The sequence below is a fragment of the Bactrocera tryoni genome, unplaced genomic scaffold (genome assembly GCF_016617805.1).
Source record: "Bactrocera tryoni isolate S06 unplaced genomic scaffold, CSIRO_BtryS06_freeze2 scaffold_190, whole genome shotgun sequence".
NCBI classification, from domain to species: domain Eukaryota; kingdom Metazoa; phylum Arthropoda; class Insecta; order Diptera; family Tephritidae; genus Bactrocera; species Bactrocera tryoni.
Window position 1 is genome coordinate 308,341 of NW_024395912.1, and position 25,984 is coordinate 334,324.

The window sequence follows — 25,984 nt, forward strand, 5'->3', positions numbered from 1 at the left end:
GTCATTTTAAAGCACGAATTATACATTTGGATATTATCCAAAAAATGTTTCGATTGCGGCGTTGTTCCTGAAATTAATGTTGCCAACGGTTCCGGTGGGTGTTGTAATTCTGGTAATCTTACTTTGCCACTGGCACAACACATTCCAGGTGTTTCATTATGAAATTTCAGTGCATTATAATGTTGGCATACTTTGTTCATTCCACCAATCACCACAAACTTATGCAAACTGTTATCAATTGCGTGATTTGTGCGGCACGCCTTTGAACATTTTGATTAATACTCGTACTTGTCGGCCTACGATCTGAACGCGATCTTGCATGTTCCCTTGTATTTGCAATCTCTTGTTATCGCTGTTCTTGCGATTGATTTTCCCTTTCGCTTGATCTATTTTGCGTTCTACGCGACCGACGTCCAATGTCAGCTCTTGCTCTTCGTGGCATTTTTAGAAGAAACTAAACCAAAGATAATAAAGAACTTCAGTAATAAATTGATGAACTCCAGCAAATTCTGGACTCGAAAAGCACCTAGAAGTCACGAAAAGACACGAGAATTGTTAAAATATGCTGTAAATGTGTCAAAATTCAATTAAAAATTGGCCAAAAAATCGAAATAATTTTTGTCTTACCGTTCGGAAGCGAAAATGAAACGTTCGAGATCGTCTGCACTCGAAAAGCACCAAAACGTGACGAAAAGACACGAAAATCTGCTGAAAATGTGACAAAATTCAATTAAAAATGTGCCAAAAAATCGAAGTAATTTTTAGCTCACTGATCGGACATTAAACAAACAAAAATTCACTCAATTTTTTAATTTTTTTCACAAAATATCAAATTTGAGATTATGTCACAAAATCATATGATGGACTTGTAACAATCAGAACACTTGTTTAGCAAAACAATCGACTTTTATCTCATTAATCATTTTTTTTTTTAATTTTCTTTAACAAAATATTCAAATTAGAACGATGATTAGCACGAAAATTAATTTATTTTTATCAAAATACTCACCAAAAAATGCGAAGAAAATAATGTTTTCAAAAATCGATTATGATAAGATGAATCACCAATGACGTACAAAGAGAAAAGAGAAATGATAACAAATTGCTATTTGCATCACTCCGTGCAATGCTCTCCAATTCACAAACGACCAAAATGTATTCAATACTAATGAATGCTGTATACGGTACAAAAAATGCCTGCGGCAAAAACACACTCACTTCACATACGCACCGCACACACATGGGTTATCGGATTTCAACCAAACTTCATATAAACCATAAATGGGCCACTGTCTACGTAGTGTATAAGTTTGGTTGAAATCCCACGGCGCGTTTATGATTAGTTCGGCGACGTAGATATACGGACTTATTTTTATATATATAGATTGCTGAATAAGCATACTTTTATAATATTATATTTATATATTTGTGTTTTTTGATAATGACAGTAGCTACTAACAAGATTGTAATATGTTGCAATCATGAGATATTTTCATTTGTATTTTCAATTTAAAAATTTTTTCTGTATTTGATTTATGTTCTTCTACTATTTCGTCAAAAGTAATTTTTTTTTGTAAAATTCTGACTGTCTTTATATTTTAAAGTAACAATATTTTCTTTTATAGCTTCAACAAAATTTGAAAAATAATAGTCATTAATTTTAATTGAACCTTATTACATAGTCTCTTGATTACATGTATTATTAATTTTTAAAGTGCATTTTTAATAAGAATTGTTTTTATGTTTAAGTGTATTATTTCGAGTTCTTTACATTTTACAAGATAACAATTATTTCTTACAATACAATGTTTGCTTATTTTCATTTGTTTTAATGATTTATTATCTTCAAATATTAATGTTTTATTTTTGTAGTTAAATATTTCCTCTAATTTTGCATCTATTTCATTATTTTTTCTGTTAGGTATTGGGATAATTTTTCGTATTTTTACATTTTCAAACATTTTTGGTATTTTTATTCCAAATACTAGAAATGTATTATTAACAATTACTTTTCCTAGTTGTAGATATTTTAGTTTATAATAATCAATATTATATTTTACAATTTCTTCGTTAGTTAAAATATTCGGATGTATTATCCCATATTTAGCGGATACAACTTTTTCTTGTATATGTTCTATTTTACTTTTTAACAATTGAATTTTTGTGTATTGATCTAAATATAAAGTTTGTTTATATTCATCATATATAAGCTTATTTATCGAATTAAGTTCTTTTTCAATTTTTAATCTGTCACTTTTAACAATTTCTTTTAAATGTTCAATAGCTGACGCGAAATAATAAAAAAGGGGCGTGGAGTCCCTACGCGCGGATGAAGTTACACTTCTTAGTGATATTCCAAGAAATGCATATCATTTTATATGAAAGAAAACTAGAAAAACTTAAATTCACATTTTATAAATTTATTAAGCACATAAAATAAAGAATAAAGCAAAGTCTAAATGAAGGAACTTTGACTAGAAAAATAGTTCTGTCTCTTCGTTGCGGAAGAGAATATGCAGCGTAATCATCTCTCTTTTGTAATCTATCAACACGCGTTGAAGGCCCAGCAGTTATCGGTGCATTACGACCGTTGATTCATCAGTAGTTATAGATGCTCCCGCAGACATTGATGGAACAGCAAACGTTGAATCTTTTTTTACGCGCTCTCTGATATTCCGCAGCTGTTTTCCTCTTCTTCGATTAACTGCCAGCTATCATTTTCAATTTCTCCTTTTCCCGCTCTGCTTTCTTTCGTGCTCGGTATTCACGATAATATTGTGCTGTTTTCCCTCCTCTTGAAATACGGGCTACACTGTCTTTTTCCGCTGTAAAATAAATTTAAAATCAAATCATTAAAATTTTTGCCAATCCAATTGATATTAGTTTCAAGGCACAAGTTTAATGCACAAGGTGCATCTATTACGGACCATTGAAATATTCAAGAGAAACTTACCATCACATAACCTGGAATCCGCTGTGTTATGCGTATTATCACTGTCATTTATTTTATCAACATTGATCGGAGGTCCAGCCAATTTGGCTGCCATATTGTCTTGTGAAGATCAGGTAGGTCGGAATTCGCCTCGCAATTTTAACATTTTTTATAATTCTCTCACATATTCTAACCGAGAATATGAAGAGACAGAAATATATGTATTTATAAAATGATTTCTTTGATATTCCATAGGATGGAAATATGTATGTAGAACTCTTTTATTTTTCAAATTATTTAATGCTAATTTGATCTTATTTTGTAATAACTCATTTTAAATATATAAACGATTTACCTAAACATTATGATGATATTTTCATGATTCATACGCAATGTACTAATATAAGCAATTTCGTTTTGCCGTCGGCATTTCAATTTCTCATGCTTCAATTTTTGCTTTCAACCAAGAAATCGCTTGTATGTACATATGTGCAATATATGCCTTTGCGTTTTGCATTTCCATATTGACATGCAAAAGTAATTATGTATTTCATTGTTTCGTTTTGGCCCAATTTTGTATATGAAGACAAGTGTCAATAATTGCGCCAAAATCAAATATATTATATATTCATATGTAAACATGTTTTAAACTTTACACAAAATTGAAGTGTCAATAATTGCGCCAATTTTCATAAAGTTGGAAATTTTTCGCGAATAAGACGTGTGCGGGTTAAGTCGTGAAATTTACTTATATTAGATAATTTGAAAGTGCCGAAAAATGCGAAACGAAATTTCAATAAATTTAAGTAAATTTACATGTATTTTCATTTATATTTAATTGTCAATAAATTTTTTAAAAATTATTTGCACTAGTTGTCCATTTTTTATTTTCTCACACATTTCAGCCGATTTTTGTATAGAAATTTGACCGGCGTAGAAGCAAAATGCGAAACAATCATACATACATATATTATGTCGTTTGCACATTTGTCTGTATGTTTGCAAAAGCAAATGTTCTACAAAAGCATATTTCTATACTTAAACAAAATTATTAGAACCATCGTATGTTTCTTATGTACATACATGCATAACCAAACCATACTTAAGTCAGCGCAACCTAAGTGTCAATGGTGGTGTTGGTGGTAAGCGCTTAAGGGAAGTCAAGATGCTACCACAGGTTCGAATCTCGACAGAATAAATTTTTAATTTTTTGCTTTTAACATCGTATACTAAAAATAAATATTTTTCTTACTAATAGAAATTAAATTTATCACAGCAATATTATGTATATGTGTATTATGTATATTGCTGTGATAAATTTAATTTCTATTAGTAAGAAAAATATTTATTAGTATAGTATACGATGTTAAAATGCATACATCTTGTATCCTATCTTGTGTATCTGCACATGCTCATATGAGTGTATGTATACGCATGTGCGCGTTCAGAAATTGAAATCATATTTTCATCACTTGTCAATATACTTATTACATGTGCTCGCATTTACTTGCATGTTCATACATTCATATATACTTATATGTACATATATTTGCATACATTGCCAAACAAATAATGCACAAGCATACAAACATACATATGCGTACACATACATATGTATATGTCACCAACAAAAAATTGATCTTCACAAGACAATATGGCAGCGAAATTGGCGAAGAACAAGTGTAGTGCATTTTACAACAAAAACGATTTCATTCATGAACGCAGGCGCAAATTCCACAAGCGATCTCGCTTCATTCATAAAAACAGAGGCCGTAACATCTCCCCGAGCATGCCTTTGCCAACAAGTCGTCTTTTCGCGACGATGGCAAAAGCCAAAAATCATAAATTGCACAACTTTTTGGTGCTTCTCGCAAAAATCTGCGTCGATATGTATTCAAGATCATACGTATACATACATACATACTTACGCATGTTTGTAGGCGAAGCTGCTACAGCGGCAAGGGGTGACAATCGGCGGCCATTACTTTACTTATGCCATAGAAATTCTATTGCTACGAATATGGAAATGACAACGAAATAATGCAAATATGCATATTTCTAAATGTCATTAATTTCTTAAGTCCAGTTAAATCAGCGGTCAATACCAAAAAATTTCAACCAGGCACGCCAAATAGTAAAAAGCCAGAAATCCTAAATGGCAACAGATTTGCCATACTAAGCAATGGTTCAGACGACGATGCGAAGGGTACCACCACAGTCGTTAATGCCAAACCACCCCCAATATATTTGCGCGAGCGTAGCAGTAATGCTCTCGTTGCTGAATTAAGCAAAATTGTAGGTACTAACAATTTTCATATAGTGCCTTTGAAAAAAGGCAATATAGACGAAACAAAAATTCAGACCTACACTGAAAAAAGTTTCATGGAAATCGTCAAATTTTTGTCAAATAAAAACAAAAATTATTATTCGTATCAACTGAAGAGCTCTAAGGGCCTAGTTGTTGTAATCAAGGGTATAGAGTCCGCCGTAGACTCCAGTGAAGTCAAAGAAGCACTGGAAGAATGCGGTTTTGGTATTAAAACTGTTGTAAATATATTTAATAGAAACAAAGTACCACAGCCAATGTTTAAAATTGAACTGTTGCCCAATTCGAATCAACTTAAAAAAATGAGACCCATCCTCTATATAATCTGAAATATTTGCTGCACCGTAGAGTAACTGTGGAAGAACCACATAAAAGATACTGCTAAGAATAAGGGCATACTAAATCATATTGCACTCTACGCAGTGTTTGTGTGGTATGTGGTGATTTACATCCCACTTCAAAATGCACCCTTAAGAAAGAAGAATTAAATAAAAAATGCAGCAATTGCGGAGGAAATCACACTGCTAACTACAGAAGTTGCCCTGTATATAAAGATTTGAAATCAAAGTTGTCACAGGGCATTCAAGCACGTCGTAACCAAATGTTACAAACACCCCGTAATAAAATTATAGCAACCTCAGAAAAAAGATCAAATCCCATTACTTCTAACAATAATAATATGCAAGGAAGCTATGCAAATGTGGTGAAAGGCAACACTGTGCAAATGCAACAGCCGCAAAATCCTCCAAATGGAGGTATTGAAACTATGATTATAAATCTTACACAGTGCATGACACAATTTATGTCCACCATGCAAAACATGATCCAGGATTTAATAAAATCTCAAAATCAAATGCTGCAAAATTTATTAAGTAAAAAAATGAGCTTCCTAAATATCTGTATATGGAATGCTAACGGTGTTAACCAACATAAATTAGAGATTATCAGATTTCTGTCTGAAAAGAATATAGATGTAATGCTTATTTCAGAAACTCATCTAACAAATAAAAATAATTTCAGTATACCAGGATTTAGGCTATATGTTACAAATCATCCGGATGGAAAAGCGCATGGTGGCACGGCAGTGTTGATTAGAAATCGTTTAAACCACTATGCCCTAGAATCTCATGCTACTCCACAGTTACAAGCTACAACAATATCACTCAAAAATCGGGGTTGTGACTTAAACCTTACGGCTATATACTGTCCACCTCGTTTTAAAACTACAGAAATCGAGTTTAAAGACTTTTTGGAACACTAGGTCAAAGATTTCTAGCAGGTGGAGATTACAACGCAAAACATACGTACTGGGGCTCACGTCTTATTAATCCGAAAGGACGACAGTTGTACTACACTATTATGAATAAGCATAATAAGCTGGATATAATATCTCCTGGTAAGCCGACATACTGGCCCAGTGATAGAAGAAAAATACCAGACTTAATAGATTTTGCTGTAGTCAAAAATATAGATAGATCACTTATTACAGCTGACACATTTACAGACTTATCATCTGATCATTCTCCTGTACTAATAAAGTTATACGAACAGCCCATGATAATTGAGCCAAAAGTTTCTCTAACATCATATAAAACTAACTGGTTGAAGTATAGAAAGTATATCAGCAGCCATATCAATATTGATTGCAAAATAAATACAGAAAGAGACATTGATGAAAATATAAGAGAAATTAATGACCTAATAACTAATGCAGCTGTACTGGCAACACCAGAAAGAAACAATAAACCAGTTGGTTTTAGAAAGATCACAAATAATGAAATAGAGAAACTTGTAAATGAGAAAAGGCGAGCTAGGCGGGAATGGCAGTTAAATCGCTCCTCTTCAACTCTGCTTCAACTGAAATCTGCTGTACGAAAGTTGAAAAAAGCGCTTAAACATGAAGAAGAACACAACACTGAAAATTATATAAAAAAATTGTGTCCAAATTCTAGCAAGCAAAACTCCCTTTGGAAAGCCCAAAAATCTTTCAAGCCACCAGTAGTTTCCAACATGCCTCTAAGGCAGTTGAATGGTAATTGGGCACGTAGTGATGAGGATAAAGCAAATTGCTTTGCATATCACCTAGAAAAGGTATTTCAACCCAATTCCCCAAAGAACAACTTTGAGTTGCCAACCTTGCCTAATACCGCAAACGAGTCGCATGTGTCTATTAGGACTTCTACTTCTGAAGTTACTAGAATAATAAAAGAACTTAACCCAAAAAAGTCACCAGGATATGACAATATTACACCAAAAATGCTAATTGAGTTACCAAATATTGCCGTAGAAGTGCTCTCTTTGCTCTTCAATGCAATTCTTAATCTCGGACACTATCCTAATTCATGGAAAAAGTCGCAGATTATCTTGATAGACAAACCTGGGAAAGACTTAACACAGCCGCCTTCATACATACCAATCAGTCTTCTATCCTGTCTTTCTAAAATATTTGAAAAAGTGTTGCTATCAAAGATGTCTCCTTTCCTCCACGAAAATAATATAATACCAACGCACCAATTCGGATTTCGTGAAAAACATAGCACGATAGAGCAAGTAAATAGAATTACTAACGAAATAAGAAAAGCATTTGAGCACAGAGAGTACTGTTCAGCTATATTCCTAGACGTGGCTCAGGCGTTTGATAAGGTATGGCATGAGGGCCTTTTATATAAGATTAAAAATATCCTACCTTCAGAATTGTATAAAATATTGGAGTCTTATTTAAAAAATAGAAAATTTATGGTAAAAGTGGGAGATTTCATATCTGATGAAAGACAGATAAGGGCTGGCGTACCCCAGGGCAGTGTTTTAGGCCCAACACTATACATCATATATACAGCAGATCTTCCAACAGCTAATAATATATTGACTTCAACTTTTGCGGATGACACAGCTTTAGTGAGCCGTAACAAATGCCACATAATAGCATCAAGAATACTAGCCGAGCACCTAAGGTTTGTCGAAGAATGGCTAGCCAACTGGCGTATAAATGTTAATGAACAAAAGTGTAAGCATGTTACATTTTCGCTTAGACCAAAAATGTGTCCGGAAGTAAAAATTAATAATATTTTAGTACCCCAAGCGAATGAAGTAACTTATCTTGGTATTCACCTCGATAGAAGACTTACGTGGAGAAAACACATAGCGAGTAAAATAACTTGCATGAAGATAAGAGCTGCAAATTTAAATTGGCTATTAAATATAAACTCCAAACTTAGCCTAGACAACAAAGTGCTTTTATATAAAGCGGTCATAAAGCCGATTTGGATGTATGGAATTCAACTGTGGGTACGACCTGTGCAACTAATATAGACATAATACAAAGGTTCCAATCAAAAATGCTTAGATCAATCACGTGTTCGCCATGGTACATGCGTAATGAAAATATCCATAAAGACCTTGGTATTTCTATGGTAAAGAAAGAAGTAGAAGACAGCAAATTGAAATATATATCTAAACTCCGTGATCACCCAAACCCTTTGGCTAATGCTTTGGTACATTCCTGCAATCAAACACGCCTTAAAAGAAGAGATATGCCCGCGTACTAAGGAGCAATGTATCACCAAAACAGCTCAATCATTTGCTTGAGCGTGTCTAGTTTTTAATTAGATTTAAGATTTTATAACTTATTGTTAGGCTTTAAAACAAAAAGCAGATTCAATAAATAAAAAAAAAGATATTGAAACAAAAAAAAAAAAAAAATAATTTCTTTGAAGAAATGAAAGGAATGAATGATCCTGAGAAGTATAGTCTTAACTTTTCAACGGCCAACGCAGAGCATTTCAACCAAAAGGAATTTATTAATTAAAATCACCACTCAGAAGTCGTTTTATCCGTTGTAAGCAAACGATTTTCGAAGAAACATCATTTCTAATATGCCACAAGACAAAATTAGAAATGAACTTCTTAAACCTCACGCTGTCAGATAAAACGATATACTTCGTCATTGCGGGTCGATTTCCAAAAAATGCAAATGAGGACTAACTACAGAAATGATCCTGTAAAGTATAGCCATAATTTTTCAACGGGCAACGCAGAGTATTTCAACCAAAATATACGCAAAATAGTTGAGAATTCGCAGAAATGAAAGACAAACGAAAGAAAAAGAAGCATAACTTCAATAATGCACAAGCATACAAACATACATATGCGCAACAGCAGCAAGAAAAGAGGTAACAATCGGCGATCCATTATATATTTCTTTCATGCATAACCAAACCATAATTAGGACAACGCAATACAAGTGTCAATGGTGGTGTTGGTGGTAAGCGCTTGAAAAGTTACGACGAGCACGTAGGTTCGAATCCCAACAGAATTTATTTTTATTGAATATGTCACCAACCAAAAATTTGAACATTGTTTTACAAAAACAACAACAGCATAAGCATGGCAACATTGTGCTGTTGGTAGAAAAGCCGAGCTTCGCAGGCAAGGTTGCGTAGATTCATATTGAGCAAGGTTGCGCAACCTGAATCTATCGCAACCTTTTCCGAACTCGTATAAGAAGTATAACTTCAATAATTTATTTTAATTTGTTCGTTAAATGAGTCATTCGTTTGTAAAAGATATGTTTGTATATTTTGTCTGTCGTCTTCGTCCATTGTTCCAAAAAGCCATTTTGACATACTGCCAACTGCATTAATCAATCCTCTTTTATTTCTAGCTCTAACTGGCATAAGTGCCAGTAGTTTTCTCCTTATATCTAACAAATCTCTTTGTAGTATTTCTTTATTCTCTAACTTCATCAAAATTATTATAATCAATATTATCCAAATCTGTAAATTTTAAAGGTCTTTTTATATTACTAGTATGAATTTTTTCTAAGTTTTGTTTTCTATATTTAGGCTGTTCCTTGTGCCTAACTGCTTTATAATTTTTTATAAGTCTTTCCGTTCTTTGTTCTGTATAGTCTTCCCTGTTCCTATTGAGTTTGTTGATTGTCTTTTCTTGTTGCTGTTCTAAATTTTTTCTTACTATGTCTTTATCTACTTTACTACGAGGTACCTCGTTGGGTGTGTATTTCATTGTAGAATGAAATCTATCATTATAATTCCTAATAGCTTTTTGAATTAGTTGCTTAACTGATACATTTTTATTTAATTTATATAACATTCTAAATTTTTCTGAAATTGTATTGTGAAATTTTTCAATGTCTGCATTACCGTATGACTGTTGTGTTTGGTTAAATGGAATTCTATATTTTCATTATTTAAAAATTCCCTAATTCTTGTAGCATTAAATTCATTGTCAGCTACTATTTTCTTTGGTTTTCCTATTTTGGTAAAATAGTCTTCTAATTGTTCGATGAATGTAATGTGATTTCTATCAGTTAACGGATATGCTACTCCATATTTGGAAAATTTGTCTATAATTAAAAAAAATGGAATCTTTTTATTACATAGGTGTCTATGTGGATTATTTCATTATTCTTCGTAGGCGTTTCTGTATGAAAAAATTTTTGTTTAAAAGGTCTCCTATCATATTTTACTTCTTGACATGTTTCGCATTGGTTAATTACTATTTGTATTAACTCTCCTAATTTCGGATAATAAATTTTATTTATAAGTTGATTATATCTTTCTTTTATGCCCGAATGCCTACTTTCTCTAATGTGATACAACGAAATTTGCTTAACAGCTCCATTTCTGTTTCTATATCCTGTACTCTCATTGTGCTCTTTATAAATTCTAATTGTTTATCATTTGAAAACATTTATATTAGTTTCTCTTGTACTATGTATATTGTCGCTCGTATAATTCTGAATAAATTCCTACTTTTCCTTTTGTTATATATTTTTTAAATATTTCACTCAATCTATCGAAATCATACTCTGAAATAAAAATAATTACTATTCCATGTATCTGTTTTAGTTCTTCTGTCTTGTTGTTTGTCAAAATAATTTGGGTTTTATATTTATTAACTATCTCCACCTTAATATAAAAATGATCTTGTAAATTTTCTTCTGCGGAATGTATTGTTTGCATTGATGCATCGTCATCTAAATTGTTAATTATATTTACGTCATGTTCTGAAATTTCATCGGTATTTTCATCCTCATTTTCTTTTATCACATCATCATTACGCTGAATTCTGCTAAGAAAATCTGCTACTATGTTTCGATGTCAAATTGATATTCACCTAATTTTAACAACCATCGTTGATGATTTGGTGACATGTCTTTCCCTCTTTATTTTGAATGTAAATATTTAATTGGTTGATGATCTGTTACGATCTTAAATTTTCTACCGTATAAATATGGTCTAAAGTAGTTTACGCTTCAAGTAATTGCTAAAAATTCTTTATCAGTTGCTGAATAATTTCGTTCATGATTATTTAAGGTTCTTGATACATAACATATTGGGTGTCCTTCTTTAGATATAAATGCTTCTACTGCATAATTTGATGCATCTGTAGTTAATGTAAATATTTTTTCAAAATTTGGATACCGTAAAATTGGATGCGAGCTTATTAATTGTTTAAGTTTTTCGAATGCTTCTATATATGAAGGATCTTTTATATTAATTCGAACTCCTTTTTTTTAGATATTTTATAATTGGTTGTGCGACCTTTGCATAGTCCTTGGCAAATTTTCTATAATAACCTGTTATACCTAAAAAGCTCTTAATCTGTTTTTCCGTTTATTGTAATTCTAATTCTTCTATTACTTTGATTTTATTTGGATTAGGCTTGATACCATATTTTGTTAGAATATGTCCTAAAAATTCTGTTTCTTTTTTCAGAAAATTACATTTATCCATTTGTATTTTTAAATTTTTTGATTCTAATACCTTGAAAATATCTCTAATTGATTGTATATGTTCCTGTAACGTTGTACTAAATATTAGTATATGATCTAAGTATGCTACGCATGTTTTGTTCATAAAGCCTCGTAAAATTTCGTTCATGAGTCGTTGAAAGGTCGCTGGCGCATTCTTTAACCCGAATGGCATTCTTGTAAATTCATACAAGCCGTGAGGTGTTACGAACGGTGTTTTACACCTATCTTCCTCTTTGGTTGTAATTTGATAATAACCTTTTGATAAGTCTAGTGTAGTAAAATATTGGGAGCGTCCCAATTTATCTAAAATTGAATCAATATTAGGAAGAGGATATTTATCATCAATGGTTACCTCATTCAACTTTCTATAATCTATTGCTAGCCTGTACTTTATTTTCCCTGAATTATCGATTTTCTTTGGGATTACTATTAAAGGGCTGGAATATCGAGAATTACTTTTCCTTATAATTCCTTGTGCCTCCATTTCTCTGATTTGCTTTCTAACTTCTTCTTCATGCTAGGGTGGATATCTATATAAATTTATTTGCTCTTCTGTAGTAGTTTTTATTTCGTGTTGAATTTCCGTAGTACTTGTTAATTTTTCTCCTTCTTTAAATAAAAGGTTTTCGAATTTTTTCAATAATTTCGTGATTTCTCTAAACTCTTCTGTATTTAGATGATCTAATTGAATTTCTTTTAATTTCCCATTTGTTGCTTCTAGGGTACATATTTCACTGAAATTGAATGGTTTATTTAAAAATTCTGATTCTTTTTTATTTAGTGAGATTTTTCATCTATTATCAATTCCTATTATGAAATTATATTTCCAATTTTTAATAATGTCGATTGCCATCTTATATATGCGTTTTCAGGTAAATTGAATTCTTTTGGTGCTTTCGTATGCACTTCATGGGTAATAGTTTCCTTGCTTGTTACTGTTCTGATTGTTATATTATTTTTAAATGAGATTTTTTGAAATTCGTCCAACTCAGCATCCACTAAACTTATATTCGCTATAAGTGCAATATATTTTTTATTTTTAATTGTTATTACTATTCTCGGTAAGCTCTCCGAGGCTTCCTTGTAAAAAAAATTGATTCGTTGACTTTTCTATATTCTTCAAGTTCTCTATAGCTTTGCCTAGGCGTTTGTAAGCGATTTTGGCTGCTCCTGCTACTAGGGTGTCCTGCCATTTGAGATCTCTCTTGATCGAATTCTATACTATCTACTTCCATAGGCTCTCCTTTATCTAGCCTTAATTGGTTTGAATTTATATTTTTCCTTTCTCTATCTGAATTATTATCTTTATATGTTGGGAATATAGGCAAATATTGGTGAGAATTATTATCTATATTTCCTTTTTGTTGGAAATTTTGTCTAAATTGATGAGAATTGTTTTCAACAATTCCTTTATTTTGTGAAGAATTTTGAACATTTTGCCTAACTTGACCTGGTCTATCATCTTTGCCTATATATGTATTTGTCATAGTATTTTTTGTTGTATTGTCTGTACTGTCCATATGCTAGTTTTTTTTTTTTTAATTCTAGCCTAATACATGTATCCTCATGCAAAGTTCCTCGTAAATTTTGTCTAATAATGTCCCCTGTGTCATTTCTTTAATTGTGTTCACTAAAAGACTGTCCACGTTGCCCATGTCTATCCCTACATCCCTACCTTATAATATATTCTAATTTCGTGAACTTTGTATTTGAAATTTTGTATAACTATTGCTAACTCACTCACCGTGTTTGCCTTTATACTGCATATCCTCCTATATACTTCATTTGGTTCCAAATCAGGCTTGTATCTTAGCTTCAGCGCCTTCTTGATTTCCGTCCAGTTGTCAGGGTGCGGTAGATTTATTATTATTATGTATTTTGCCTCCCCTTGCCCTGTATTATACTACCCTGGTGGCTTCCTTTTTTACTTCCTCATCTCTTATGTTTGACAGCAGATATTCGATGCTGCTCATGAATGAATTTATTGTAACTTCTCCTTTTCCGGTGAATGTGGGTATGTGTTGAATGTTTTTCATAATTCGTTGTAGTAGGTCATTTTCATTGGTTGCTTGACGATGTTGGAGTTCGACATATGCCTGTCGAAGTTGCTCCAACTGCTGCTCTCTTTTGTTCAGTTGCTCGATGAGCTCTACGTTGGATATTTGAATCTGCTCTTGTTCCATTTTTCAGTTGTTATCGAATATTTGTTGCCACGATATTTTGATTTCGATGGTTTTCCTCATTACCTTCGCTAATTTTGGTGACTCCACGCTTTTGTTTTTTTTTTCGTTTTCACTGCAAAACTTGTTTTTTTTTCGGATATTTTCGGTGGGTTAACGCCTTTAACTCAAGGTCGTTTTCACGGCGAAAAATTATTTATTTTATTTTTGGTATATGCTGGAGGGTCTGGTCAACTTCCTGAGTTATCTACAGATTCGCAAGATTTGTTTAGGTGTTATAGTTACGTTTATCACTATCCTTGTAATATTTTTTCCAAGGATTACCGACTGCGCCAATTATACTTTGCATCGCGGGGAACGAGTTTTTAAAAAAGTCAAAGAAAACAAATTGAATTACAACGAGGTGACGTTGATGGTGATCAAGAACGGACTGCTTTTTTTTATTAAATTGACTTAAACGGAAGCTTATTCTAATTAAAACCTGCTTATTAATAATATTAACTTATTTTTAACATATCATTGCTGACTAAGCATATTTTTATTACTTCCCATAATTCTTAGGAAATTTACTTGTTAAATTAATTTTTGATTACTTTATTTGTTTAAGCAAATTGCAAAAACCGGAAATGGTGTTATGTTGCAATATGCTTTAACAGTTCATCGTATTTGTCAAATGCATTGTCAGGTGTTTTTATATACGTAGTCGTACATGTAACTCGCGCTACTGTATTCCTCATAACGCCGCATCGCCACGCGCTATCGATATACGCACGTTTAAGTTGATTACTCAAATAATTCAAACATTTAATCTCAATAAAATAACATTTCTAAAAATATTAAGATTTTCTTAATAAATTATATTGTAAATATACCACTCAAGTGTACCCGGTACTTTTATTTCGAATGTGCGTGACAACCATTTAAAAGGGTAAAAAATAGAGATACGTACATATATACATATTTATCTACTGGTTACGAAACTATACACCGACTTTCCAGCTTACTTTAAACGGTTACGTTGGGGTGAAAATTTAATTAAATTAAGTGAACAAATTTTTTTTTTATTAAAAACAAAGTACATTTTTTACGAATTGGGAAAAGAATGATTTTGGCGGATCATATGTGTTCGTAAAATAGATTTTAAAATTTAAAAATATCAGATATAATTCAAAGTGAGACAAAACTAGAATGTATCAAGGCGTAAAACAGATAAAAACCTGGTTACCTTCACTAACAAGAAGATCATCTTCGCAGTATAGTATTTGTGTACATACCTGTATGTTTTTATACTCTTGCAACCAATTGCTGCATAGTATTATAGTTTTGTTGACCTAACGGTTGTACGTATCACCTAAAACTAATTGAGATAGATATAGGTTTGTATACTATTCATTAGAGTGATTAAAAAAAAATTTTTTTTTTTCGTTTCGTACTCGAAAAAATAGGTTCCTAGACACCTCTAAGAAAGCCTCTCCAAACATGAGTTTTTAATTGTAACGGGAAGCTCCTCCTACATACAGTTTTCTATTTTTTCTTATTATCAGATAGAAAAATTTATATCTCGCTTCCAACAACTTGAAAAAATATCTTGTTTCTTAGATTTTGTGGGAAATTGAATGCTCTACAAAAAAGGTCTACTATAATTTTTTCGTAAACCCAAACGTTTAAATTATTTTTGGGAAAATTTTTTATTTCTTATGAATTTTATAACTCAATGAAAAAAAATTATTATGAATGATGAAACTCATAATTTTGTAGGAAATTTACTGCTCTATAAAAATGGTCTCATATGATTTTTCGATTAAGTTAAGCGTTTACGAGATATTCATCGTCAAACATCAATGCATATTAAGGTGGATCAAAAAAAAAATTTTTTTTCGTTTGATACTCTGAAAAATAGGTTCCTAGATACCTCTAAGAAAGCCTCTCCAAAAACCTTATTCATAATGATTTTTTTTCATTGAGTTATAAAATTCATAAGAAATACAAAATTTTCCCAAAAATAATCAAACTTCAACCGTTAATATCTTTTAAACGGTTGGGTTTACGAAAAAATCATAATGGACCTTTTTTGTAGAGCATTCAATTTCCTACAAAATTCAAGGAACAAGATATTTTTTCACGTAGTTGGAAGCGAGATATAAATTTTTCAATCTGATAATAAGGAAAAATAGAAAACTGTATGTAGGAGGACCTTCCCGTTACAATTAAAAACTCATGTTTGGAGAGGCTTTCTTAGAGGTGTCTAAGAACCTATTTTTCCAAGTACGAAACGAAAAACAAAATTTTTTTTTTTTGAATCACTCTACTACATATACATATGTACAATGATCTGTTCTGAACGAGAAAAGTTGACTGTCTGTTTGTCCGTACGTCCGTCCGTGCATGCTGTAACTTGAGTGAAAATGATTAAGATATCTGGAGGAAACTTGGTATACAGGTTCAATATTACAAAAAAAATCGATTTCGAAGATGGGCGTAATCGGAGCACTGCCACGCTCACAAATCGTCATGAACCGAAAACATATAAAGTGCCATAACTATGCACTAAATTAAGACATAAAACTGTAATTTAGCACAGGGGATCACAGTAGCAAGGGTCACCTGTGGATAGAAAATTCCGAAACAATGGGCGTGGCCCCGCCCCTAACTAAGTTCGCACAGCACAAATATTATAAGAACTACTACCGATAGTGTAAAAATTAATTATATCGGATGAAAACCCCCACTCCCCATATAACGGTACTGTTCAAAACAATTAAAAGCGCGGCTAATCAATAACTAAATGCGCCAGAAATGTAAAAATTTTCCAACAAATTTTTAGGTACCGAATATGTGGACACCAGTACCTATAGTTGACTTTCGATTGAAAACGTCAGTCAATGTGTGATATATATAACTGGATTTAAGGGATAATCCTTCACTCTTAATGGTATGTCTGCCTGCAAAAAATGGGTTGAGTCGGACCAATACTTCCTTTAACATCCATATACTTAACATGGAGATTTTTGAACTTCCGGCCGAGTTTGTGGCCAATATGTGAGTTATCACAGTGGAAATAAGAGAGCGTGTTTTACTCATAACAGTGTATCTTTCTGAATAAAATAGATAAATTCGCTATAACCTTATATGGGATATTGAATAAACTTATTCCACGGCGCAGCTTGTGGATTCTCCCTTTTTGCAGATTGGGTAGAGCACACCTAAATTTTAATCGTTGGGCATGCTTTCATATGACCATATGACCATGTTTTACAAAGAAGCTGATGCATGCCCCTTATCAGTTCTTCTTCGCCGAGTTTGCAAAGCTCGGCCGGTAATCCATCGACACCCGCCGCTTTGTTGTTCTTCAGACAGGCAATTGCTATTCAAACTTCTTCATGGTCAGGCAATTGAACATCTGCTTTATCGTCATCAATTGAGGAATCGGGTTCGTCTTCCTGGTGTTATGCTTTCACTGCCATTCAGCATGCTGGAAAAGTGTTCCCTCCATAACTTTAGTATATTCTGAGCATCGGTTACCTGATCACCTCTGTTGGTACTACAAGACCAGTCTTGAAACCCTCTGTTAGTCACCGTATTTTTTCGTAGACCCTGTCGACCAGCTTGCAGCTCTTCGTACTCACGCATTTAGGCTTCTCTCTTTTTTTTTTTTTTGTCTACAAATGCGTCCCACTTCCCTAATCAACTCTTGGTATCTATCCCATCCCGCAAGTGTTGTGAGCGATCGTAATGTTGTAGGCAGTTGGTAGGCAGTTGGTTTTCTCTCCGGTGCGACACGGCTTTCCTCATCGTATCAGCTGTTCTTTTCCCTTTTCCGAAAACCAATGATTTTGTTTGCAGCTGTACGTAAGGAGTTTGAAATGCCGTCTCCCATTTCTCTTATATTGAGTTGCTGATGAGTGCTCTCAGAGAGCAGGAGTGCGAGTCCTGTTGAAAATTGTTCGGCAGTCTGTTTTGATTGCAGCTTTTCGACGTCAACCTTCGTTGTGTTTGTTGACGTGTGTGTTTTGCTGCACAGAGGCGGGTGCGTATTTTGTTTTGGAGACGTTTCTTCCGTCTATCACAAGATGATCGATCTGGATGGTGGGTTTTCAATCCGGAGACAGCCAGGTAGCTTGATAATTTTCGTATGCTGGAGTAGTACTACAGAAGACCATATTTCCGGCCCCTTCTCTTTCGTCGAGGCGAGGGCGCATATCAGCGATAATTTGCACTCTTCAATATGTCTACTGCAGTAATTGTCACAATGACCTATTCGCCTCAGTCCTTGTCCCGTCCATCGCAATTCTAGGACGGCTGTGATGTCAGCCTTCACTCTAACAAGGACATCAACCAGCTAGGCAGCGGCTTCTTCTTAAATAAGGGACCGGACAGTCCAGGTGACTTCCCTTATATCGTTATCCATAGTGCCTTTGCCATGGTCGTCATCAAAAGGGAGTCTCTCATCCAAGGCTGTTTTCCTGTTTTCATTAATCATGTTTTTTTCGTGGCGGTCCCCAAACCCAGCGCACTACCCTGTGGAGGGGATGTTTCGCCTTATTACTTTAGCTCGCCTTCAAACGGATGTTTTTTGGCTACTTGGTCAAAAACCGGAAGTCGTGAGTTGCTTGAGCCATATGTGAAATAATCGTTTCCGGCCACTCTCAAGTGAGTGGCAATCATAGAACTTTCCTTACTTGCGCGAACTTCTACACATGACTTCATTATCCATAGGTTGGTAGGTTTATCCCTAGTGGTTTGTGCGGTGTGCACATTGAACACGGTACGTGGCGAGACCAAATTTTAAAAAAGATAAGCTGCAGATGCGGCTGCATACTCTGGTGTCCTATACTTAGTATAAACACTTTCACCCTCTACTGGACTTTTTCTTCAGGTGAAATATTTAATACATTAAATATTGCCCTTTGTTTGTGTTTATATCGTGGATGATGATGATAATGAAAAAAAGTAAGCGAAAATCATTTGGTTAGAAAATTTATAGCTATTGGTACGTACTTTCTTACAGCACTATTGTCAGAATGATTTATTAAAAAATACAGTTACTTTCATCTTTCGTAAGTTCGTTTTCAATAATTTTTTTTTATTTATTTTCAGTGGATACTGCCAAAGGTTTTGCAGAGTTGATTGGCCAACAGATTTTACTTCCATGAAATTACGTCATTTACGGTCACAACATGACTTAAGTAATGTTTTTGAGGGAGACGTTTCGTTAGTAGTACCCTTAAATACACGACATCTGGCTGACATTAAATATAAGCTAATTCAAAAACAGACAAGTGAAAACGGTATTCTTAAAGTTTTTTACAATGAAAAAATATTTCTCAATGGAACATATAAACGTTCAGAGCAAAACCTGACAATCTTTAAAGAAATAACTGAAATTTTTTTAGAGAATAATATTAAACCTATGGGTATTTATTTCGAAAATAGCACTGGCTGGAGCAAGGAAAATTGTTATTTAAATATAAAACATTTAGAGGTTTTTGATTTTGCCAACCCAAAAAAATTCAACCTTACATGGGAATTGCATGAAGTTATTTTGGGAAATGACAAAGAAACTAAAGTTTTGGTTATTCACCCAAATCGTACTATAATTTTAACAACGACCTCTGAAATATCTTCGAAATATAAAATTAATCGTCGAAGTAAACTGGAACTATCGAAAACCGCTTGGATCGGATATAACCTTGTAATCTCAAATAAAGTAATTTTCACTTAGTATGGAAAACAATTACTTGATAATGATTTATTATTTGAATTTCAGAATTTGAACAGCTGGCGGCAGGTTTTGGCAGAATTATCATATCCAAAACGTAATTTAGTAGTAAATGGCAGTTACTTAACAACAATAAATTCGTTCAATTCAAATGCCTCATTTGCGTGGTTTGGAGTTGACAATAGTGGCAATAAGGTAGTGCACACACAATTTATGTGGAAAAATGAACCATTACGACCAGACGACCGAGATAACCAAACAATAACTCTCAATATAGGACATTATCTTTTGGAAAAAGATTTAACAATGACGGTCCGTTTTTATCGAGGGATTAAAGAGCTAATAAAGCTCAAATTATTTGTAATCTACTCTACCGACTTAGAACATTTGATCGAAATGAGTACATCTCTAGGAAATTTAAATTTTGGCGCTGGATGTACAAAATACATCATGCAGTTTATGGCTTATCATAACGCTTCCGAATTAGACGTTAAATTTAATGCGTCCTCTACCAAACGACCCTATTACTTCGAAATAGAATCAAACTCTTTTTATAAAAGAGAATACTTTCCGGAAAAAATGGGACAATTATTGGTATTATTTGATTTAAAAAATAAGGAGATTGAATATTGGGTAAATATTTTTGCTATTTGTATATTCTTATTATATAATAACTGTATTTATAATTACTATCTCTAGATGTACTTTTAAAATTTAATGTGAGATTAAAGACGAAGAAAAATACTATACCTAACCTATACCTTTAATCTAACATTTAAAGCTTTGGAAAGAGTCCGTTGCACCACCTTCATATATTATATATATGTAGGTATAGTTAACATGTCTTATAAAATATGATACCTATGCCAAATCAAAAACGCAACTTCAAATTATTATTTCATGCTAACACCGCAAATTATCTAATAATTCACCATATTGGAACTTACATAGTACTTAAAGTGTGCTAACTATATATCTAACGTACTAAACAAGTATATCGTCACTGTTGTAATCAGTGCCCGCTTCACTTAACACTTGTTAGCCTTATGTATTTTAAAATAAAAATCCTCGGGATTCACCACTTGTAGGTATATTTGGTTTTAACAATATAAATTGAACATCGACTTGTATTTGTTTTAACAATTGCATCAACATTTGATTTGTGGGGTTTCTTTTTTTGTTTTTACATATAAATTCACTTAGTATAATTAACTTCAATTTACAATAAAATTTAATATTTGGAGATGGAACGCTGCGTAGCGGTGGCGCGAAAGCGACGTTGATTCAAACGCGGTCGAATCTGAACTGGCCCGCGAATAGGCTGACCCTTTTTAAGTGGAGTGGTGTGTGTGGATCCTGGGCTCTCGCGTGTGGGTGGTGTTGAAGTGGAGTGTGGTGATGTCGAGGTGAGTGTGCGTGTTAGTGATGGGTGTAGGTGTGGTGTGAGGCAGGCGATAAGGCTCATTTAGCCAGTCACATCAAATTAACATTAACTACATCGTGGCACCGCTATTTTTTTTTTTTGAACCTGCCATTCGTTCTTTTGAAATATAAATAGTACAATATATATATAAATATACCTATAAAATTTTGGAAAATATTTAAAATAAATAAGGAAAGGCCAAGTGCACTATACTCTTGCACTGTTGTGTAAAACCAATCATTTAGTGTAAACTCAACCATCTTCTTAATTGGCGTAGACACCGCGATTATGGCCGAGTTAACAACAACGCGCAAGTCGTTTCTTCTTTTTGCTGCGTGGCACCAATTGGATTTTCCAAGCGAAGCCAGGTCCTTCCCCACTTGGTCCTTCCAACGAAGTGGAGGTCTTCCTCTTTCTCTGCTTCCCCCGGCAGGTACAGCGTCGCATACATTCACAGCGTAGCTGCTGTCTTTTAATTCGCTAAACTATGTAAATGTCGTCATATGTCTCATACAGCTTTTCGTTCCATTGAATGCGATATTCACCATGGCTAACGCGCACAGAACCATAAAACTTTCGTAGAGCTTTTCTCTCGAAAACTCGCAACTTCAACTCATCAGTTGTTGTCATCGTCCAAGCCTCTGCACCATATAAAAGGACGGAAATTATGAGTGACTTATAGAGTTTGGTTTTTGTTCGTCGAGAGAGGACTCTACTTTTCAATTGCCTACTCAGTCCGAAGTAGCACCTGTTGGCAAGAGTAATCTTGCGTTGGATTTCCAGGCTGACATTGTTGATGGTGTTGATGCTGGTTCCAAGAGAGACGAAAGACTTCGAAGATTTGACTGTCAGCAGTGACGTGGGTGCCTAGTCATGAGTGCGACGACTGTTTGTTTGATGACTTACCGTTCACCACCAGACCCATTTGCGTTGCTTCTTTGTCCTGTCTGGAGAAAGCAGAACTAACGGCGCGGGTGTTGAGGTCGATTATATCAATATCATCGGCATAAGCCAGCAGCTGTACACTCTTATAAAAGATTGTACCTGCTCGATTAAGTTGTGAAGCTCGAATTCTTTTCTCCAGCAGCAGATTGAAGAAGTCGCACGATAGGGAGTCGCCTTGTCTGAAACCTCGTTTTATATCGAACGGCCCGGAGAAAACCTTCCCGATCCTGACGGAGCTGTTGGTGTTGCTCAACGTCTTGCGGGGATACCAAATTCAGACATCGCAACATAAAGACAGCTCCTTTTCGTGCTGTGGAAAGCAGCTTCGAAATCGACGAAGAGGTGGTGTGTGTCGATTCTCTTTTCAAGGGTCTTTTCCGAAATTTGGCATATGGTGAATATCTGGCCGGTTGTTGATTTTCCAGGACTAAAGCCACGCAGATTGTGGGGTCTCCCTTTTTGTGGATTGGGCAGAGCACACTGAAATTCCAATCATTGGACATGCTTTCGTCCGACCATATTTTGCAAATAAGCTGATGTATGGTCCTTATCAGTTCTTCGCCGCCGTGCTTGAATAGCTCGGCCGGTAATCCATCGGCCTCGCTGCTTCGTTGTTCTTCAGACGGGTAATTGCTATTCGAACTTCTTCCTGGTCATACACTGGAAGGACTGCTCCATCGTTATCAATTGGGGAATCGGGTTCGGCTTCTCCTGGCGTTGTGCGTTCACTGCCATTCAGTAGGCTGGAGAAGTGTTCCCTTCATAATTTAAGTATGCTCTGGGCATCGATCACTAGATCACCTTTGGGGGTTCTACAAGAGTATTCTCCGGTTTTGAAACTTTCAGTTAGCCGCCGCATCTTTTCGTAGAAGTTTTGAGCATTACTCCTGTCGGACATCTTATCAAGCTCTTCATACTCACTCATTTCGGCCTCTTTCCTTTTCTGTCTGCAAATGCGTCTCGCTTCCCTCTTCAACTCTCGGTGTCTATCCCATCCGGTCGATCGTAACGTTGTGAGGTAGGCAACCTGTTTTCTCTCCGCTGCAACCCGGCGCTCCTCGTGGGCTGCAACAAGATGGTGGTCTGCGTCGACAGCCATGTGGCTTGATGGATTTTATTATGCTGGAATCTAGTACTACAGATAACCATATTTCGGGCCCCGGCGAAGTCGATCAGTCTCAACTCATTTGGGTATGTTTCGTCGTGGAGGCTGAATTTACCGACCGTAGTGCGAAAAATACCTTCTTTGCCCACCCTGGCTTTAAAGTCGCCAAGCACGATTTTGACATCGTGGCGGGGGCAGCTCTCATTGGTGCGCTCCAAGCGCTCATAGAAAGCATCTTTGGTCGCATTGTCCTTCTCTTCCGTCGGGGGCAAATCGGCAATACGTTGAAGAGCTTTGCTTTGATGTGGATTGTGGCTAGACACCAGGGTGAATCAAAGTACTCAGCGACGGAGTCTCACTACCACCACAAATCCCACACCAACTTTGCGCTCCTTTCAATGGCCACTGTAGTAAATGCCACAAGGACCTACTCGTCTCAGTCCTTGTCCCGTCCATCGCATTTCTTGGTCGGCGGTGATGTCAGCCTTCACTTAAACGAGGACATCAACCAGCTGGGCAGCGGCACCTTCCCAATTAAGGGACTGGACATTCTAGTTGCATGCCCTCAAATCATAGTCCTTAATTCGTTTACTATGGTCGTCATCAAAAGGGGGGTCACTCACCCGAGGCTTTTGTTCCTTTTCATTGGATACGATTTTTACGTGGCGGGTCCCAAACCCAGCGCACAGCACTGCGGTGGGGATGTTTCGCCTTCTGATTTTAGCTCGCCTTCACACGGATGTTCTTAGGCTACCCAGACGATACTTGAGCCCAAAGTGAATGGTGATCAGAGAACTTTCCTCACTTAGGTGAACTTCTACACGAGACTCAATCCTCTAGTGAGCTTTCCAGTACTTTTTATTATATACATAGTAAGCAACACTCCAATTCGTACACTATTTTATTAAATAACGAATATAAAGTTCATACCCACCATTTTTATACATTCACATTCGGTGTTGCCGTTTTGGTCCGATCCGATTAGAATTGACAGTGTCGTTTGGTTCTGGTAGTTTGCTTGGTAGGCACTATTTCTTACCAGATATAATTGCAATGAAATTGAAGTTTTCTTGACTAAGCTTTTAAAACTTTGAAGGGAGTGGGAAAGAAAAGGTGTGTATGCGGCTAAATTTAGTTGACGCTTAAGGTTCAGCTGTAAGTACAAGTTTTTCCAAAGGCGAATTGAAATAAAACCCTATGTTTTGATTATAATAAAATTTGGTAGTTTGGACTCAACCATGCATTTTGGCACTCAAATACTGGCCCAAAAAATAAGGTGACATTTGAATTTAAACTGCGCGCGTCGAAGGATTTGGAGAATCATTTTTTTTTTAGGTTGGTAGTACTGTCAGTCACATTTATGTCAAATTTCATGTCAAAATATTCATTAGTGTTTGAGATACGTGTCGTTTTGTGACTGCTAAAAGTGAGTTTTTCGTTTTTTGAGATATCGAAATTTGTTGAGCAAAGAATTTGCATTAAATTTTGTTTACGGACAATCAATTTTTTGCTGCGGATACGTTGAGGATGGTGCAGAAAGCCTTTGGTGATGAGGCTATGTCTAAACAAGTAAGGAAGGGCTATGTTCGAGTGTCACCGAACATTTTATACTCTCGCATGATAAAGTGATAATCGAGATTTCATTATCCGTCATTTACATATTTTTCAAATACCGTATTTTTGTAAAGTTTTATTCCGCTATCATCACTGGTGTATATATTATACAGAGAAGGTATCAGATGGAATTCAAAATAGCGTTATATTGGAAGAAGGCGTGGTTGTGAACCGATTTCACCCATATTTCGTACATGTCATCAAAGTGTTAAGAAAATATTATATACCGAATTTCATTGAAATCGGTCAAGCAGTTCCTGAGATATGGTTTTTGGTCCATAAGTGGGCGACGCCACCCCCATTTTAAATTTAAAAAAAAGCTTGGGTGCAGCTTCCTTCTGCCATTTCTTCCGTAAAATTTAGTGTTTCTGACGTTTTTTGTTAGTCGGTTAACGCACTTTTAGTGATTTTCAACATAACCATTGTATGGGAGGTGGGCGTGGTTATAATCCGATTTCTTCCATTTTTGAACAGTATATGGAAATGCCTGAAGGAAACCACTCTATAGAGTTTGGTTGACATAGCTATAGTAGTTTCCGAGATAAGTATGTACAAAAAACTTAGTAGGGGGCGGGGCCACGCCCACTTTTCCAAAAAAATTACGTCCAAATATGCCCCTCTCTAAGGCGATCCTTTGTGCCAAATTTCACTTTAATATCTTTTTTTGTGGCTTAGTTATGACTCTTTATAGTTTTCGGTTTTCGCCATTTTGTGGGCGTGGCAGTTTGCGATTTTGCCCATCTTCGAAATTAACATTCTTATGGAGCCAAAAAATACGTATACCAAGTTTCATCATGATATCTCAATTTTTACTCAAGTTACAGCTTGCACGGACAGACGGACGGACGGACAGACAGACATGCGGATTTCAACTGTACTCGTCACCCTGATCACTTTGGTATATATAACCCTATATCTGACTCTTTTAGTTTTAGGACTTGCAAACAACCGTTATTTGAACAAAA

At 34.9% G+C, this 25,984-nt stretch overlaps 1 protein-coding gene and 1 pseudogene across 1 annotated transcript in view; one reads left to right on the forward strand and one right to left on the reverse strand.

The window, feature by feature from the left end:
* The window catches only part of LOC120780145, a 301,454-nt gene that overhangs the window by 239,646 nt on the left and 35,824 nt on the right, over positions 1-25,984 (forward strand). The window contains exons 16-17 of the mRNA XM_040112431.1: positions 19,311-19,920; positions 19,981-20,565. Coding sequence (XP_039968365.1) covers positions 19,311-19,920; positions 19,981-20,565 — 1,195 coding nt within the window. The remainder of the gene's footprint in view (positions 1-19,310; positions 19,921-19,980; positions 20,566-25,984) is intronic.
* On the reverse strand, positions 9,068-9,270 carry LOC120780149 (annotated as a pseudogene).